This window comes from Pteronotus mesoamericanus, unplaced genomic scaffold (genome assembly GCF_021234165.1).
Source record: "Pteronotus mesoamericanus isolate MK-2021 breed Mesoamerican mustached bat unplaced genomic scaffold, CSHL_Meso_final contig_27, whole genome shotgun sequence".
NCBI lineage: Eukaryota > Metazoa > Chordata > Mammalia > Chiroptera > Mormoopidae > Pteronotus > Pteronotus mesoamericanus.
In genome coordinates, this window is record NW_026555115.1 from 17,846,978 (window position 1) to 17,865,325 (window position 18,348).

Sequence of the window (18,348 nt, forward strand, 5' to 3'; positions counted from 1 at the left end):
GTGTGATTTCCATTTACTCTTCCGCCATATTGTCCCTCTTGCTTTTTGGCTATTGCAAATAATGCTGCTATGAAACATTGGTGTACAAGTATTTGGTTAATCCCTGCTTTCAGTTCTTTTTGTTATGCATGTGGGAGTATAATTCATGGATCATATGGTAATTCTTTGTTACATTTTGGTAACATTTTGAGAAACTGCTGGAGTCTTTTCCTGAGGAGCTGCACTTGTAGTGCACCAGGAGTCCACTTTCTCCACAGTCTTGCCAACACTTGTTATTTTATTTTATTTTTTTATTAATAGCAGTCCTAGTGGGTGGGACACGTCTGAATGAGTTTGATTCACCTATTCTTTTGAACATTTATTATCTTGTAGTTTTGGTTTTCTTTTTCCTGATGACAAATGATGTGGAGCATCTTTTCATGTGGCTGTTGGCCATCTGGATATCTTCTTTGGAGATATGTCTATTTAAGACCTTTACCCATTTTTGAATTGGACTGTTTGTTGTTGTCGTTTAGTTGTAGGAATTCTTTATATACTGTGGATATTAATCACTTATCAGATATATACTTCCCGAATATTTTTGCCCATGTCATGGGTTTCTTTTTCAACTCTGTTGATAGTGTCCATTTATACACAGATGTTTTTTAATTTTGATGAATTCCAATTTATTCTTTTGTTGCCTGTGCTTTCAGTGTTATATCTAAGTAATCATCACCCAATCCAATGTCATGAAGCTTTCCTCCTATGTTTTTTCAAGGAGTTCTCTAATATTAGCTCTTAAATTAAGTCTTTGATCCATTTTGATTTATTTTTGACTAAAGGATAGAGTCCAACTTCATTCTTTTACATATAGCTATCCAGTTTTCCCTTCCTTATTTTTAAAGATGGTTCTTTATCCATTTAATGGTTTTGACACCATTGTTGAAAATCAGTAGTATGTGTGTGGGCATTTATTTTTGTGCTATTCTGTTCCATTGGTTTCCATGTTTGTACAATGCTTGTGAGTACCATGTTGTTTTGATTGCTATAACTTTGGACTAATTTGGGAAATCAGGAAGTGTGAGACTTCTGAGTCATTTTGATACCACCCTAGTAGTTTTCATTGCTTCTTTGCTAACTGGTTTCAGGTTCATTTTGTACATCTCGGCTCCAAGTAGTGATCAGCTATATTCTTCGCTATTTTCAACAGGTGTGCTGTGAGAATTTTTATTTATTTGTTTGTTTGTTTGTTTATTTCTTACTTGGTGTGATGAGGGAGATGTGTAAGGTGCTGCAGAATGAGAGCAAGGTATGTACTGACCTCTTATAGAGTCCAAAAATGGCAAATATTCCTAGAATACTGGGAGCATAGTGAAACAAAAGAAAAAAAAGACATAAACACACTAAAAAATTGTTAACTGCCACATCTACAGCCTCTTAAATTAAAAAGGTATCTTTGAATCATTGGTATGTGAGGAATATAAGAAAAGGGTAAAAGTCAAATGTACAGTTAATTGAGATAACTTGGGGCCAAATGCTTCCTTTCTAAGAAGCCAATTTAAATTAAAGGGAAATTTAACTAAAATGGTAATATGGTAAATCTTATGTGGGAGATCTTTTAAGTGTGAGAAGTTCAAATTTTTCTCTGTATCTTTTTATTACATGTAAAAATATAATATTGTACCTTGAAAAATTTTAAGTATTTAGAAGAGCATTTAAATGAGCAGCATGACATCTTTTGGAAGCTATAAGCTTATCTTTTCTATTTTGGAATGGACTTCATTTGCTTGCTACTCAAATTATTATTTTTTTTCCAGTAGCAGTTTCATTTATTTATCATAATCTTAGAATTCTCTTGAATTATTTTTGAAAATAAAATTTATGCCGTCTGGAAAGTCTTTATTGGGATATCCTACATGCTTAGCAGAATTGCTGCCAACTTGTGTAGCCTCTAGGTGGGCCATAAAGCAAAGACAAAAATTTCAAAACCAGTAGAACCAAGTACTCCTGAAGTAAGAGAGCCCAAGGTACACAGGTACTCAGTCTAACCTTGCCATTATTTTCTATCCTCCCAGTTGTTACAAGGACAATGGGGCAAATTCTTAGAGAAAAAAAATCTTCTCAATGCTCTTGCCCAGTCATATTTTGATCATTCTTTTAATATGACTACTTTCTAGTTCAAACTTGGGTGACTTTTTCTGTTTTATTTTATTTTATTTATTTTTTATTGTTCAAATACATTTGTCTCCATTTTCCTTCCACCACTTTCCCCTGTCCCACTCTCACCTCCCACCCCCATCTCCCATTCCCACCTCCCACCCTCAATCCTCCCCCACTTTGGCTTTGTCCACGGGTCCTTTATACATGTTCCTTGAGTTAACCCTTTCCCTTCTTTTCCCTGTTACCCACCTCCCTCCTTCCCTCTTGATTCTGTTGGTTTCTTTTTTCTTTCAGTGTTGCTGGTTATATTTTTCTTGCTTGTTTGTTTTTTTGATTAGGTTCCACTTATAGGTGAGATCATAAAGTATTTGACTTTCACCCCCTGGCTTATTTCGCTTAGCATAATGCTCTCCAGTTCTATCCATGCTGTTGCGAAGGATAGTAGCCCCTCCCTCCCTCCCTCTTTCTTTCTTTTTTTCCTTCCTTCCTTCCTTCCTGCTGTATAGTATTCCATTTTATAAATGAACCATAGTTTTTCGGTCCACTCATTTACTGATGGGCACTTAGGTTGCTTCCAGCACTTGGCTATTGTAAAATGTGCTGCTATGAACATTAAGGTGCATAGGTTCTTTTGAATTGGTGCTTTGGAACTGTTTTCCACAGTGGCTGCACCAGTCTGCATTCCCACCAAGAGTGTACTTGGGTTCCCTTTTCTCCACAACCTTGCCATCAAGAATTTTTAAAACATGCAATACATGACTATTTAGTTAAAGGCACTGACCCTTTTTCCTTAGATTGTCAAATAAAAAAATGACAACAGCCAACCCAGCAATAACTGTCCTGTGTGAATGGATCAAAATTATACCTATTTTTGTCAGACTGGCAAAAATTGTATTTTTTGGTGTGCTACAGAATTTAACTAATTAGTTTATATCTGCCATGAGATGTAAAAGGTTGAAAATCACTGTTCAAAGAGGCTCATTAAAGGGATGGGGTGGGAGCTGGTAAATTAAGAGCACATCTAGGCTTTAGGGATATTCATTGCCAATGGGCTGTTAATTGTTCTTAGGCCTTTTAAATGGGTAGAGATAGGAAATAACTATATATCTCTATCTAAAGACTAACTATACAAAGCTATGTAAAGATGAAATACTTCATGACTTCCTACTGATATTTTCAACTTAAATTTAGGACTACTTTGTTACATGTATATCTCTTCCAATTGAGAATCTTAGTTTTCAGGAATATAAAGGGATGATAGACTATCTCAGTAGTACTTATTTGTTTTATTCACATTACATACATGAGTAGCATTAATAACAACAGTCATATTATTGCCACAATAACATTTACTGAAAATAGTAAAAATATTTTCTTTTGACCTAGTGATTCCTATCCTTGAACCCCGCATTCTAAAAACTGACTATATTTTACCTAGAACATAGATGCTTCATTTCATATTATACTCTCTTCTTTAATCTTCATTTAGTTTTGGTTCTGTAAGTAATTGATATCTTTAATGCTCACCACCAGTCCTTTTGCCAAATGTCTTTTGTCAGTTGGTTTTTCTGATGCTGCTGACAGGTAGGTTCCTCAGGGAGGGCTCTTGGAAACAATATTTCTTCAGGTTTTGCATGTTTATAGAATAATCGATATAAAATACTTGGTTCATATTTTCTTTTTTGACTATCTTAAACATATTATTTCATTTACTTTCAGTATATAAGTTTTTTTGCAGAAAGATGACAGTATAATTTTTTCCCCCTTAAAAGTCTGTCGCTTTTTTTATCTGGAAGCCCCATGGATTTCTTTTCTTCTTCTTTAAAGTCATATTTTACTGGAATATAGTATACAAGTAATTGTTCTGGGTCAGTATTTTTAGATATACAGTATTTTATTTTTAATCCTTACCCAAGGACATGCTTATTGATTTTAGAGAGAGAGGAAGGGAGGGAGGGAGAAAGAAAGGGAGAGAATCACTGATGTATGAGAGAAACATCTGTTGGTTGCCCTTTGTACATCTCCCATTGAGGACCAAACCTGCATCCCAGGCATGTGCCCTGACCTGGAATTGAACCCGCAACCTTTTGGTGTACAGGATGACAATCAACTGAGCCATACTGGCCAGGGCTACAGTATGCTTTTTTACTATGGATTTTCAAATCATTTTTTAAAAATTTCCAGAAAGCTTCTTTAAAAACTTAAATTTGTTGTGTTTCCTTGTTTTGTAATTGCCATCATCTATATGTTGAATTTTCTTTGCGTAGCTTCATTACTTGTTACTTTCTCTTGAATCTCTTTTTTTTTAATTAAAAATTTTTCCTTTTTTCCTGTTCTGTTTATCCTAAATCATTACTTACATTTGTTTTGTGCTCATTCTGGTTTAGTCTTCATTTCTAAAATGATTTTTCTTTTACTTTTTGAGCTTGTCACCTCATTTCTCTGTCTAATTTTGACTTAGGTTATTCCTTACATTTTATATAATTTCCTTAATGTATTTTTACTTACATTGAAATAGTAGGTTACATTTTTATCTGTCTTCTGACTATGTATTTCTGACATGGTTTTATGACTCTACCGTGCTATCCAATATAGTGGCCACTAGCCATATATGGATACTTAATTTTAAATCAATTAAAATTAAATGAAATAAAAAATTTAGCTCTTAAGCTATATCAGCCATATTTCAGTTGGCTACCATATTAGACAGTGCAAGTGTAGAAGATTTCTGTGCCTTCAGGAATCATCTATGAGAAGAAGGGTGTATTGGACTGGAGCCAGAATAAGAAGATGGCCCAGTTGGCAGAGTGGCAGGGGTCCCTCCAGGCTGGAGTGGTGCAGTGGTGTCGTAGTGCAGATGCCCTACCCCTCTCTGACCCTTTACTAGCCTGCAAAGTTGTCCAGAAATAAGTGGCTTAGCCTGGAACCTGGGAGAACCTCTCACAAACTGTGGTCTGGCATAAAGAAACCTGATTAAGTGGTGCGATAAGGCTCCCCTTGGTTGATTCTGGGCCCTACGATAGTTTCCATTTCTGCTGCCCTCCTCCCAGCATTGCTCTGAGGATGGGCCCAGAGGCCTCCTTCCTCCCTTTGGAGGTGTTGGGCTTTGGCCTCAGCCTCCATCTTCATAATTAATGGTTGGAATGAAAAATAAACTGGTATGGAAGATCAGGTCTGGCTCCTTGGGGGACATTTATCTGGCGATCAGCATCACTAGTGGTGAGTAAGTGGCTGTGAAGCCAGAGTTTCAAGGCCAGGCATCCCCAGTTGTTGTAGGAAACCAGCCTCTGTAAGATTCTTCAAGGTGGCCTTGGCATCCCCCTACATATGGGGGTATGGTCAGGAAAAAGAATACTTCTTCCTGTGCTTGCTAGTCATGGATCTTGTTGGACCCAGCCTGGAAGACCTTCAGTTTCTGTTCAAGAAGGTTCATAGTGAAAACTATATTAACTGACCAGATGATTAGTAGAATTGAATATGTGCACACAAAGAATTTTATATACAGAGACATTAAATCAGATAATGTCTTAATGGGTATTGGGCATCACTGTAATAAGTTATTGCTTATTGACTTTGGTTTGGCCAAAAGTACAGTGACAACAGGACAAGGCAACCTGTACCATTACAGAGAAGATAAAACTCTTACTGGCACTGCCCGATAATGTTAGCATCAGTGCACAGCTTGGTAATGAACAGTGTTGCGAAATGACATGGAGTCACTAAGTTATGTTTTGATGTATTTAGTCTCTGCCATGGCAAGGATAAAGGCTGCAACAGGAAACAAAAGTATGAAAATAATTAGTGAAAAGATGTCTGCTACTGTTGAAGTTTTATGTAAGGGGTTTCTTGAAGAATTTGCTATGAACTTAAACTATTGTTGTGGGCTGTGCTTTCAAAAGCCCCAGGTTACGTGTCTCTGAGGCAGCTGTTCTTTTCGGGACCCTGAACCACCAATATGGCTACACATTTGATTGGACAATGTTAAAACAGAAGGCAGCATAGCAGGCAGCTTCAAGTGGGCAGGGTCAGCAGGCGCAAACCCCCAAAGGTTTGTAAGCATGAATGGAGAAACAGAAGAAGCAGTGCAGAGCAGCATTTGTTTCTCCCTAAATCAAGGAATTTTAGTTCATATGTACACTAGCCAGTGGTTGTGGACAACCATTTACTTGGTGTAAAGAACTTCATTTTGGTATAAACTAGCTCTGGGCAGCATTGATCATTCTCTTTCTTGAGCTATAGCTTGCTGTAACTGTGAATATTTTTAACAGATAATGAAACATGGTGTCCAATTTTCTCTTGTATTTTTGCAAGTGGAAAAGTTAACTAAATGGCCGACGCACAGATTGGTGGAGAAACTGTGTATATGCCAATTTTTTGTTAAAATCTTTTACTTTGAGCTATACTGCTTTGAGATCTCATTTCAGAAGGATGGCATGAACAGTATTCAGCCACAGTTGTGATGGTTGTAAATGCTTACACATTCTTAGGGTTTATTCATCTCTGGGGTGAGGGGTGTAAGTTGTTCACTTAAAACTTTCTTAAAATTGTTGATTTCTTGTTTGCAAGCCAGCTGATTTGGTAACAACCAAAGTTTTCAGTGTTTGAACATATGAAAGGCTCTGCCTACTAACCTATGCTAGAAATAACAGTATTTGAAGTGAAGACCTAAGCCCTGGCTAGTGTAGCTCAATGGATTAGATGTTGTCCTGCAAATCAAAGGTTGCCAGGTCAATTCGCAGTCCAGGCACCTGCCTGGCTTGTGGGCCATGTCCCCGGTTGGAGGCATGTAATAGGCAACTAATTGATGATGGTTCTCTCACACATCGCAGTTTTTCTCCCTTTCTTCCCCCCTCTCTAAAACAAAGATAAATAGAATCTTATGAAAAACTTGTAGTGACTACTAGATTATCCTTAGGACTCTGCATTAGCTTTGTAATGTTCTTGGAATAAAAAAAGCATATTTTTCACAGAAATTTAGTTAATATCTTAAAACCGAAAGTATATATATATTGCTTAGATAAATGTAAACACTTCATATTAATTTCATCTTATACTTACTTCGCATATTATATTGAATTGGGCCTGCGTCCTTATACTTTGGCACTTAAAATTGACATTTGTAAGCTTTGTTTTCTACAAAGTACATGTCCTTTGATATCTTCTAAGATAGAATTTTAATGCTCTGTTTTGGTGATAGTAACACCTTCCTCATAGAGTGATATTGGGAGGAGCTAAATGAAATTGTCCAAGGAAAGCTCCTACTTCCTGTCACATAATGGGTGTTCAGTAGATGTTAATTTTTGTTTTTACTGATGTTGTTATCATTTTATTACCTGCTTAGAAGGTTCATGTCTTTATCTTGTTTATAGTTAGAAATTGTTTTTAAAAAATCTTGTCCTAAATGACAGATAGCTGCCGATGAACCTCCACCAGAAGGATGTAATTCATTTTTTTCAGTGCATGGAAGGAAGACCTGTGATTTTGATACCCTTGAGACTCTTCTGCTAACAGCACCTGAGAGGTAGACTGTGTGTTTCTCTCTGTAAATATCATACATTCATTGTGCTTTCTTCTAAATGAAGTCTACTTTCTAATTTTTTAATGGGTTTTGTAGTCTGTAGGTATAGTGGTCTAGAGTATGGATTCTGGAACCAGACTGACTAGATTTGAATTCCAGCTCCATTGCCTAAAATGTCTTGTGAACTTAGGCAGATTACTTAACCTTTCTTTTCTCATCTCATTTTAAAATGGACATAATAAGAGTACCTAATACTGTTACTATTTAGTAATGACTGCAAAATACTGTTACTATTTGGTAATGATCTGAGAAATAACGTAGACTTTGTCATCAGTTGAGTAAAGAATACTCTGTGTATTAAAGCCAATGCATGAAGTAATTATATTAATGATAGTGGTTTCTCAGGATAGTGTTAGTTTCAGACAAAGAAAACTATTTAAAGGATAATTACAAGGTTAATTTGAATATTAAATTGGCAATTAATGGGCTGGCATTTTGCTTAAAAGTCAGTTTACTATGGTGGATAAATACTGGCTTGGCCAAAAAGTTTGTTTGTTTTTTTCTGTAAGAGGGCTCTAGTAGTACTTAGTTGTCTTCAACTTCATTTGAAACAGTTTTGTTAGATTGTATTGTGACAGCTGTCAGATCAGCATGCATTAAAAAAATCTTATCAAAATTAGTGAATTTTTGTGAGCTATTTTAATACTGAAGATAGAAAAATATGCAACATTTTGGCATGTTATGCTTTATTATTTTAAGAAAGGTAAAAATGTAACTGAAATGCAAAAACAAAAAAGATTTGTACAGTATATGGAGAAGGTGCTGTGACTGATGGAATGTGTTAAAAGTGGTTTGCAAAGTTTCGTGCTGGAGATTTCTTGCTGGATGATGCTCCACCATCAGGTAGATCAGTTGAAGTTGATAATGATCAAGTCGAGATATTAACTGAGAGCAATCAATGTTCTACCATGTTGGAGTAAGCCGACATACTCAAAATATCCAAATCAATAAAGTTATTGGTGAAAATGAAAAATGTGTCTTTTATTTTGCAGAAAAAAATGATACAGACTTTTTGGCCAATCCGATATAATGGTACCTCATGCTGTCTGGCAAGGGCATTACCCTTTGTACTCCCTCTACTGGCCTTATAAATAAGATAACTGATCTTTCTCGGTGGTGTTGCTCTGCTGTATCAGAAGTGCTAAGGGTGTTTTCAGTGCGGGTAGTTCTTTAGTTAGGTTATCTGCCCAGCACGTGTTCTCTGCCCCCAAAAAGACATGATTGCTTCTTACTCGAGGTGATAACCAAAATACCCAGTGCATTCTAGCCATGTCAGGATTGAGGTAGCTGTGTGATAAAGTACTCCTTTGGGGACAGCAGAGTTGACTGCTGTCAATTTTACTATGTAAACAATTTTTAAAACAATTGTTTACATAGTAAACAATTTTTAAAACAATTGTTTACATAGTAAACAATTTTTAAAAAATTGTTTAATTTGTTACAACAATAATGCAGACTTTGTAAATAAAAGAGTGACAATGTATCCTCATCTGAGAGGTGATAAGTTTTCACTGGTTTGGCTTATATCCTTTTAGACTTTTTTCCTGAGGTTATAAATTTATACAGGTAGGTTTTGTTTTTACTAGAGCCATTTTTTAGTACATGGAAGTGTAACTCATTAAGAGAGATTGGTGGGTCATAAAGTCTATGCAGTAAAATCTATTATCTTGGTGCTGTTCTTAGAGAAGTGTTTTGGGGGGAAGTTTTAAAATTTATGAGGAAAACAAATATTTATTAATAGGAAGATAATAAAGATGATAGATGCTGCAGTGACAAGTTATATACTTGAAGTATTCCTCTGCTTTTTTGCATTGTTTGTACTCATGTTTTCAGATAAAAGGGTAATTATATTCTACATGGTAGGATAATTTATTACAGTTTTAGTACTATGAAATCTGGATATGTATGTATTTTTCTGGCTTTCCCCCTTCTCTTGGAGTTGGTAACAGTTATTAATTAAAATCTGCATTTATTTACAGACCCAAACCCTTATTGTTTAAAGGCGATCACAGATACCCCTCATCTAATCCTGAGAGTCCAGTGGTGATTTTCTACTCTGAGATTGGTTATGAGGCATTTTATAATTTCCACCGCCAGCTTATATCAAAAAGCAATGCAGGCAAAATCAATTACATATTCAGACATTATATATCTGTAAGTATTGACTTCTTTTATAACTTTTAAATATTATTTTGCTCAGTATGCTTATACCACATAAGCTAATAATTTCCCCTTCTGTAAAATTATTTGAACTAGTTTCTTGAGAAGTGAAGTACTTTTTCATCAAATGTTATTTGCACATAGTGGGTGCTTTACTTGAATTTCTGAAGAAATATATAACAATTATGCTTGAAAAATAGTTTAATAAAGGTTACATCTTATTTCAAAATGGACCATGTAAATTATATTTAATTTGGCCCAGATTTAAGCTATCATTGCTGTCGATCCTCCTGTGGTTTTTCTGTAATTTTGCTCCTGTTGGCCCTTTTTAATTTTACTTCAAAGCTCATAGTATAATCTTCCCTTCTTACCCCATTGTTCCTATCACCCTTCTATGTTTTTCTTACGTTTTAAATTATGTTCTCTCTCTTTCTTCACATCAATTTTATCCCTACTTTTAATTCTCTTTCCTCGTCCCACTCAGTGACATTTTCCCCTTGTTTTATCATCTCATATTCCCTTTGTCATATCTTATAATATTTGTAATCTCTCTTCACCTTTATTAATCTTTACTCAATTGCAGTTGAGATTGCTGATATGGTTGGGGGCTTCTTTTTGATGGCATAGATTTGGTTGTCTGGTAATCCTGCTTTGTTAACCAACACCTGTACAACAGCATACAAGACAAGGTGGGAGTTGTGACTACTAGTAAGCCCATTGGAGAGGAGAACCCACCAACAAAGAAGCCACCAACAAATAAAGCCCAAGTACAACAAGACAGCCCACACAAATGGAAGAAAGGACAACCGTACAGCACCCAGACAAGGACATCGAAGAGACTGCACCACTGAGTCCCACAGAACTCCTACCACAGAAGTCCACTCCATGAAGACAAGCAGGCAAAGCAGAGTGCCCTGAGATGCAGAAGCAAACAAAGTCACCCAAAATGGGGAAATTAAGAAAGAATCCCCAACTGAAAGGAATGGAAGAATCACCAGGGAAAGAGCTAAATGAAATAGAGGCAAGTAATCTATCAGACATAGAATTCAGAAAAGTGGTGATAGGGATGTGCAGGGAACTCAGGGACAACTACAAGGGCCTGAATGGAAACTACAACATCATGAGAAAGGAAATAGAATCTATAAACAAGAACCGCGAAGAAATGAAGAATACATTATCTGAAGTAAAAAACCAATGGAGTACTGTGCAGCAGAAGGAAAGAAGGAACTCCTACCATTTGCAACAGCATGGATGGAACTGGAGAGTATTTACTAAGTGAAATAAGCCAGGTGGTAAAAGACAAATAACCATATGATCTCACATACAACAGGAACCTAATGAACAAAACAAACAAATTAGTGAAATGGAACCAGAGGCATGGCAACAAGGAACAAATTGACGAAGAGCAGAGGGGAGGAGGGAAGAGGATAAGAGAGAAAAGACGGGAAAATACTGTGGCATGGTATATCTGAAATTTTCCTGCCTATGTTCTCCTCTAGGACTTTTATGGTGTTAGGGCTTATATTTAAGTCCTCACGCACCAGTATTTTCACCAATATGTCCCTTAGAGCAAGGGACAGAAAGCAAAAAATAAACAAATGAGACTTCATCAAATTAAAAAGCTTTTTCACAGCTAAAGGAAACATCAGCAAAATGAAAAAAAGGAAACAATTGAATGGGAAAATATATTTGCCAATGATACCTCAGACAAATGTTTGATCTCCAAAATATATAAGGAACTTACAGGACTCCCCACCCAGAAGACAAATAATCCAATTAAAAAATGGGAAAAGGACCTGAACAGACACTCCTCCAAGGAGGACGTACAGAGGGCCCAGAGACATATGAAAGGATGCTCAGCATCACTAGCCATCAGAGAGATGCAAATTAAAACCACAATGAGATACCATTTTACACCAGTCAGAATGGCATCATAAGAAAAACAAATGACAAGTGCTGGGGAGGCTGTGGAGAAAAGGGAACCCTAGTACACTGTTGGTGGGAATGCAGACTGGTGCAGCCACTGTGGAAAACAGTTTGGAATTTTCTCAAAAAACTAAATATGGAACTTGTCTTTTGACCCAGCAATTCTGCTGCTGAGATTATACTCTTAAGAATCCTAAAACACCAATTCAAAGGAACCTGTGCACCCCAATGTTCATAGCAGTGCAATTTACAATAGCCAAGTGCTGGAAACAGCCTACGTGCCCATCAGTAAATGAGTGGTTCAAAAAAACTATGGTACCTTTACACAATGGAATACTATGCAGCAGAAAGAAGGATCTCCTACCCTTCAAGACAGCGTGGATGGAACTGGAGAGTATTATCCTAAGTGAAATAAGCCGGGTAGTGAAAGACAAACACCATATGATCTCTTACTTTAAGTGGATAATCAACAAAAGAAGCAAGCAAGCAAAATAGAACCAGAGACATTGAAATAAAGAACAAACTGACAGTGACCAGATGGGAGGGGGTGCGGGGGAGGGGGATAATGGGGAAAGAAGGATAAAGGTGGTCAATGACCATGTATAGAGGAGTCATGGACAAAGAGAACAGCGGGGGGAGGATTGAATGTGGGAGATGAGGGTGGGTAGGATCGGGGAGAGTAATAGGAAAATGGGGACAAGTGTACTTGAACAACAACAAAACTAAAAAAAGATAAATGGGGAAGGGTCTACTTAAAGAACAAGTATAAATGATCCATGGGCATGGACAAGAGGGTAAGTATTGAGTATGGGAGTGGGTGTGGGCAGAGCAGGGGAGAGCAGTGGGGGGAAATTTGGACAATTGTAATAGAACAATTAAAAAAACACTTAAAAAAATCCTAGGTGATGAATACTCAACCTGAATGTAGTCATGTTCTGTATAATGTGACTTGTAAAGAGCTCTGTAGTAATGGTTGTATACTTGTTCTGCCTACAGAATCTCAGAAAAGAGCCTGTTTATCTCTCTGGCTATGGTGTGGAACTGGCCATTAAGAGCACTGAGTACAAGGCCAAGGATGATACTCAGGTGAAAGGTGAATTTGTAAATTAGACCAAAGTGTTTTCTTGTTTTAAAAATATGAGTTACAGGGGAAGTTGTTTCTTTAATAAAAAGAATAGATTGAGGAATATGTTGAACTTGTGTTTGAATCCATGTTCTGTTACATCTGAGTTGGGTGACATTAAGCAAATTCTCTATTTTGTTTAATGTCCTAATATTTTTCTGTGTAAAGTACAGATAATGATATATGCCTTTTAAAGTATTTGAAGAGAAAACAAGATGTATAGGTAAAGAAATTAGCAGGTTTTTGCACAAAAAATGTTTGATAAGTCAAGTAGCTATTGCTGTTGATGATGTGTAGTCAGAAATAGCCATTAATATGTGGCCCAACATGAAATCATAAACTATCCTATAATTAATGAACAATTTAATGTTTTTTATTATTTTCTGTACTTGGAACAGTTTACTATGAATACTTGTTATCATACTCTAGGGTTTTGAATTTGTCATTTCAACCACATGTTTTCTATACAGTCTTTTTTATTTCTTTTGAGCTCATTTTAATGATAAAAGGATTGGTTTGGGTACATGGAAGATAGTGTAGTAACTCATTTTCTGTTATCAGTAATTCTATCTAAGATTAAGTTGTCTGGTTACATATTCTTTAGAATTTTGATATTGAAAAATTTGTTGATTATTTTAAAGGTATTAATTTTGAAACTTTTAATGTTATTTTCCAAAGCATAAGGGGAAAAATATATTCTTTATTCAGGGACATAAGATATATTATAAACACATTTATTCTCTCTGTTGATTACCATTACAAAATTAGGTATTCAGCATTTTAAATGGTATCATAATTTGAGGGGTTTCCAATTTTTTAATCAAGTTAGTAGTGTTTTTATTTCTAATGTGGATGACTAGACATGTATTTGTTGTGCATTTATAGGAACTGAAGTAAACACGACAGTGATTGGTGAAAATGATCCTATTGATGAAGTTCAAGGATTTCTCTTTAGAAAATTAAGGTATGTATATATACTTTTGGGAAATTGTCTTACTCTATTTAAATCTCCAGTCTCTCTCACATTATAAACATCTTTTTCATTGCTGAGTTACAGAGCTCCCAGCAGTATTTCATATGGGTTATTTGATGAAGAGATGACCAGTTAATTATAGGAAAGAAAGTTTATGATCTCCAGTCATTCTGAGCACATGTTAAATGATACTGTGACAGCCTGCTTATGGCTTAAATTGATTTTCTTTTTTGGGCTTCGAGATTGATGGCATAAAATACACAAGCTATTTTTTTGATTCACATAATAGGAGAAATCTAACTGTTTCAGTCATTGTTTTCCTGAGAAAATCAAATATATTTTATGTTAGAGAAGTCATAGTTATTTACTCATGCTAAACATAGTCTGAAAAAAAGTCAAAAGAGATGTAGCAGAATGTGTAGTAGGCTTTATACATTTTATTTGTATTTGCTCTATATGAAAGAGGATAGAAAATAGTTCTGTTTTAAAGAAAATTTCATAACTATTTCACAGAAGTATCATAGGATTTTACAGTTGAAAAGTCTTCTTAGTTCTTCTTCTAAAAGTTGCGGTTACTTCTGATATGACTTGATAATTGTTCAAAGCCCTGAATTCTGCTGTATCTGAAAGTCTTAATTAGGATGTCTACAGTGTGCTTTTTTTTTAAAGGAACGAATCATGTAGAAATAATATGTGTAGTCTCAGTTTCATATACTGGCTTTAACATTTGGCTGAGTGAAATACCCTAACCAGACTAACATTTAGCAAAGATGACTTAGTTCATGTTAAATTACTGTGGGCATGTTGTGTTCATCCTGTTCATATATGTACATTTTTGTTTAATATCAGTTTTGGCCTCAGATGTATGCAGTCAGAGTCCATTTTTTTTTTTTTTTTTTTTTGGTTGGCTGCAGGTTTCCAGAATTCCTTTAAATATTCATGTGTTTAAGTTTGATATTTGGATAGCATTATGATTCTTTGTATTTATAGCACAAGGATATTGAAGATATTTTTTCTTTTTGGACATTTGGAGTAGTTATTTAGCTACCTGAAGTAATTGGACTATTTTCTGACATTTTTATCATGAAGAAGAGCTTGTAGTGACTAATGGGAAGCGGATTTTTTGGATGGTAAAGAACTGAGTAAATGTTTTACTTTCTGCATGTTGTATTTAAGAAATTTTGATGCTGCACACCTGAAACTGGTACAGAATGGTATTGAATGTAAATTGTGGTTGAAAAATTAAAAATATACAAAAAGAAATTTGAGATTCTAGCATTTCAAAGGGTAGCATAATTCTCTTAGCCATCTGTCTGTCTAAATGATATGTCTCTGCTTCTTATAACTTCTGTTTTACTAGCTTTAAATAGACTGTACTGTATTTCAAGATGAAACTAAACAAAAGCCAATAATCTTGGTTAGCTTGAATTGTATTCATGTAAACAAAAGATTTAGGAGTATGCAATGGAAAGAAATTCGTTTGAGAACCAGTAGTGATATAGAGCCAATTTTATTTTAAGAAGTTACAAATATTCAGAAAAGTTTGGAAAATAATATGAGGAGGGACCCCTGAAAAACAGGAATTATCTTCTTGAGGTGGGCCTCTTGTAGTACAAACTTCCCCTGCTAGCCACGTGTTCTAGGAACCCCTCTGTATCAGTGTACCAGCTGGCGTTGTTGTGAGAGGCTGCATTTGGCTTTAGTGAATTTTTTTTTTAAGACTCAGTGCATTTGCCCATTTTATGATGGGTGATTTAGGAGTGCACCTACCCCACTGTGCTGAGTATTCATTAGTTTGAGACCAAAAAAGTCATGACCCCTGTGCCCCACCCTCCCTATTCACCCAATCTTGCCCTGAGTGACTTTTTTTTTTTGTTTACCTGGATGAAAAAAGTCCTCAGAGGGAAATGTTTTACTGATGTGGAAGAGGTGGAACAAAAAATGGCAGAAGCACTAAAAGGCACCAAAATTGACAAATATAAAAACTATTTTAAACAGTGGAAAAAATGTCTTGATAGGTGTATTGCATCAAAAGGAGAGTACTTTGAAGGTGACTCCAGTTTAAACATGTAAGAATAAATGCACGATATTTTATAAAAAATAAATTCTAGGTTTTTTTGGGTCCCCCCTCATATACCCATGTACTGTACTTACCACCCAAAATTGATTGTTGCTATCATACTTGCTTTTCTGTACCAAAGAACGTTTTATGAAGTTTTTTCCCCAACCTGTGTGTACATTTACTTAAAGAAAGAAAGAAAGAACAAGAGAAAGAAAGAAACATGGTGAGTGAAACACTACAGGTAGAAAAGAGGTCCCTTTTGTTCCCTACTCCCACTTCCAGTCCTCTCCCTCCTATAACCTAGAGAATCACTGTTGTACTGTTTTATGATTTCATTTGTCAATCTTAGGGTTTTTAAATTAACTTATACTTTTCTGTATCAACTTACTTTTTAAGAAAAATAATAATACTTTAATTTTTTCCTATATTGTAGGAGTTTCCTAATATTAAGCCAGGAAAATCATGAAGATAAAATTGGAGCCAACTTCTGAGTGGCTTTGAGAAATAAAAGACACATGAAAAGTACTGATTTTATGCTTCTTTCAGAGACCTGCATCCAGACCTGAAGGGACAATTGAAAGAACTTAGAAAGCATCTTGTGGAGAGTACCAATGAGATGGCACCTTTAAAAGTCTGGCAATTGCAAGGTAATAAAAATAAAAATGTAGAGTAATCACTGGCCTACTTTTTGACTAAATTTTGTGGTATTATAAAAAGGTAGAATTTGAATGTAATTGTATTGATTTGCATGATTCTAAGGTTATCACAGATTATAAAGATAGTGTGACTAATTAAGATTAATCAGAAAAGAAAGTCCTGGGGATCCAAGATGGGTGCAGAGTAGCTGTAAGCTCTGTCCACTTGTTCCCAGCCCTGGACTGGTCTTGCAGCTAAACTGCAGAGCAGTCAACTTGAAAAACCATTTGAGTGTGTGAGCATGTGTGAGTGAGTGTGCATGTATGTGAGTGTGCAAGTGTCTGTCCATCTGTGTGAGCACTCGGGGCAGGTGGCCTGGGCTCTCCTAGAGGAGCTGCCACCACCGCTGCCTGGCCAGTGGTCCTGAGTGCAGCAGGTTTGGAGGGCGCACCATTTAGTGAAATTTACAAAATCCTCAGGGAGAAGTCAAAAGAGCAGCAGTGCCTTGGTGACCAGCCTTGCCACCGTGCCCTTTTGTGCTAAGACAGGCCACACAGCCCACTCCTGGGAGCCAGGTTATGGAACCTGCAGTATTTGGTGGAGAGGGGGCTGTTGCCTCCCTGACCCTGGGCGCTGCTGGAGCCAAAAGCAGGACAGAGTCTGACTGAGAAGGCTGCAGGACAGCTATGGAGCCAGGAGTGCTGGGGAGGAGAGGCCTGAGTGGCACTGGCTGCAGAGGCCTTCCTGGGAGCCCAGTGGTAGGAGCCTGAGGCTGAAACTCATATGGAGTGGTGCAGGAGCTGCACCATCATCCCGTGTTAATAGTTTTGCTGCTGGACTCTTGCCTCCCTTCCCTCATCCCCTCAGGATGGTATGAGACTTGAAAGAAAATGAGGCATACAAGATATATTCTGTTGATTTGTGGGTTTGTGAGACAGAGAGAGAGAGGGGGAGAGAGAATTGGCAGTGTGAGAGACATTGGTGTGAGAAACATTGATCAGTTGCCTCCTCTGTGTGCCCCAACTGTGGATCCAGCCAACACCTAGAAGCTCAAGGCTGAGGTGAATCCTGAGGTGACTTGGAACATTTACTGACATACCCCAGGACCCAGTTCTGATAAAAGCCAGCTTTGTAGAGCAGCTTGGCCCACCCTGGGAACAGCCAAGCCTGGAAGAATCGGCCACAAAATACAAATGTCTTGTAGCTTTTAAAAGACTGCCAAGGGCCGTATGTGGGAAGTACCTAACATTGGCTTCACACTACACTCAAATATCAGATTGGCATCCAAAGGGAGAAACCAGCAGACAAGGACCAAACTCTGCTGAGACCAATCCGCTTTCTTTATTTTTCTTTTTTTACTTTTTCCTTTTCATAGCCCTATTATTTATTTATTTATTTTTTCTTTTATTTTTCCTGCTCTATTTTTTCTTTCATATCTCCTATTTTACTATCTTTGATTACTCCATTGTTCCCTTCCTCTCTCCTTTTATGATTTATGTTACTTTCTCTGTTTCTTTTCCCTGTTTTCCTCTTTCAGTTCGTTACTAGTATTAGTTCTCTTCCCCTTTCTCCTCTCATAATTACTTTTCTTTCCTTTGGTCTTCTCATATTCCTTTTCCTTTTCCCCTTTATGTACTATTCTACTTCTCTTTCCACTTTTATTATTCTTTGCTCTCTCGTCACTGATTGCTGTTACGGTTGGGTGCGGGGGATGCTTGTTCTGGTGGTGTTTTTGTGCTGTTTTGCTTTGC

At 36.6% G+C, this 18,348-nt stretch overlaps 1 protein-coding gene and 1 pseudogene across 4 annotated transcripts in view; both read left to right on the forward strand.

Annotated features, from left to right (window-relative positions):
- UGGT1 (UDP-glucose glycoprotein glucosyltransferase 1) overlaps nucleotides 1-18,348 on the forward strand; it is a 161,551-nt gene that overhangs the window by 22,375 nt on the left and 120,828 nt on the right. For all 4 annotated transcript variants that reach the window (XM_054575077.1, XM_054575075.1, XM_054575074.1 and 1 more), the window contains 5 exons: nucleotides 7,548-7,660; nucleotides 9,697-9,871; nucleotides 12,800-12,896; nucleotides 13,812-13,890; nucleotides 16,508-16,608. In XM_054575077.1, the coding sequence (XP_054431052.1) occupies nucleotides 7,548-7,660; nucleotides 9,697-9,871; nucleotides 12,800-12,896; nucleotides 13,812-13,890; nucleotides 16,508-16,608 (565 nt within the window). The remainder of the gene's footprint in view (nucleotides 1-7,547; nucleotides 7,661-9,696; nucleotides 9,872-12,799; nucleotides 12,897-13,811; nucleotides 13,891-16,507; nucleotides 16,609-18,348) is intronic.
- On the forward strand, nucleotides 5,274-6,341 carry LOC129071764 (casein kinase I-like; annotated as a pseudogene).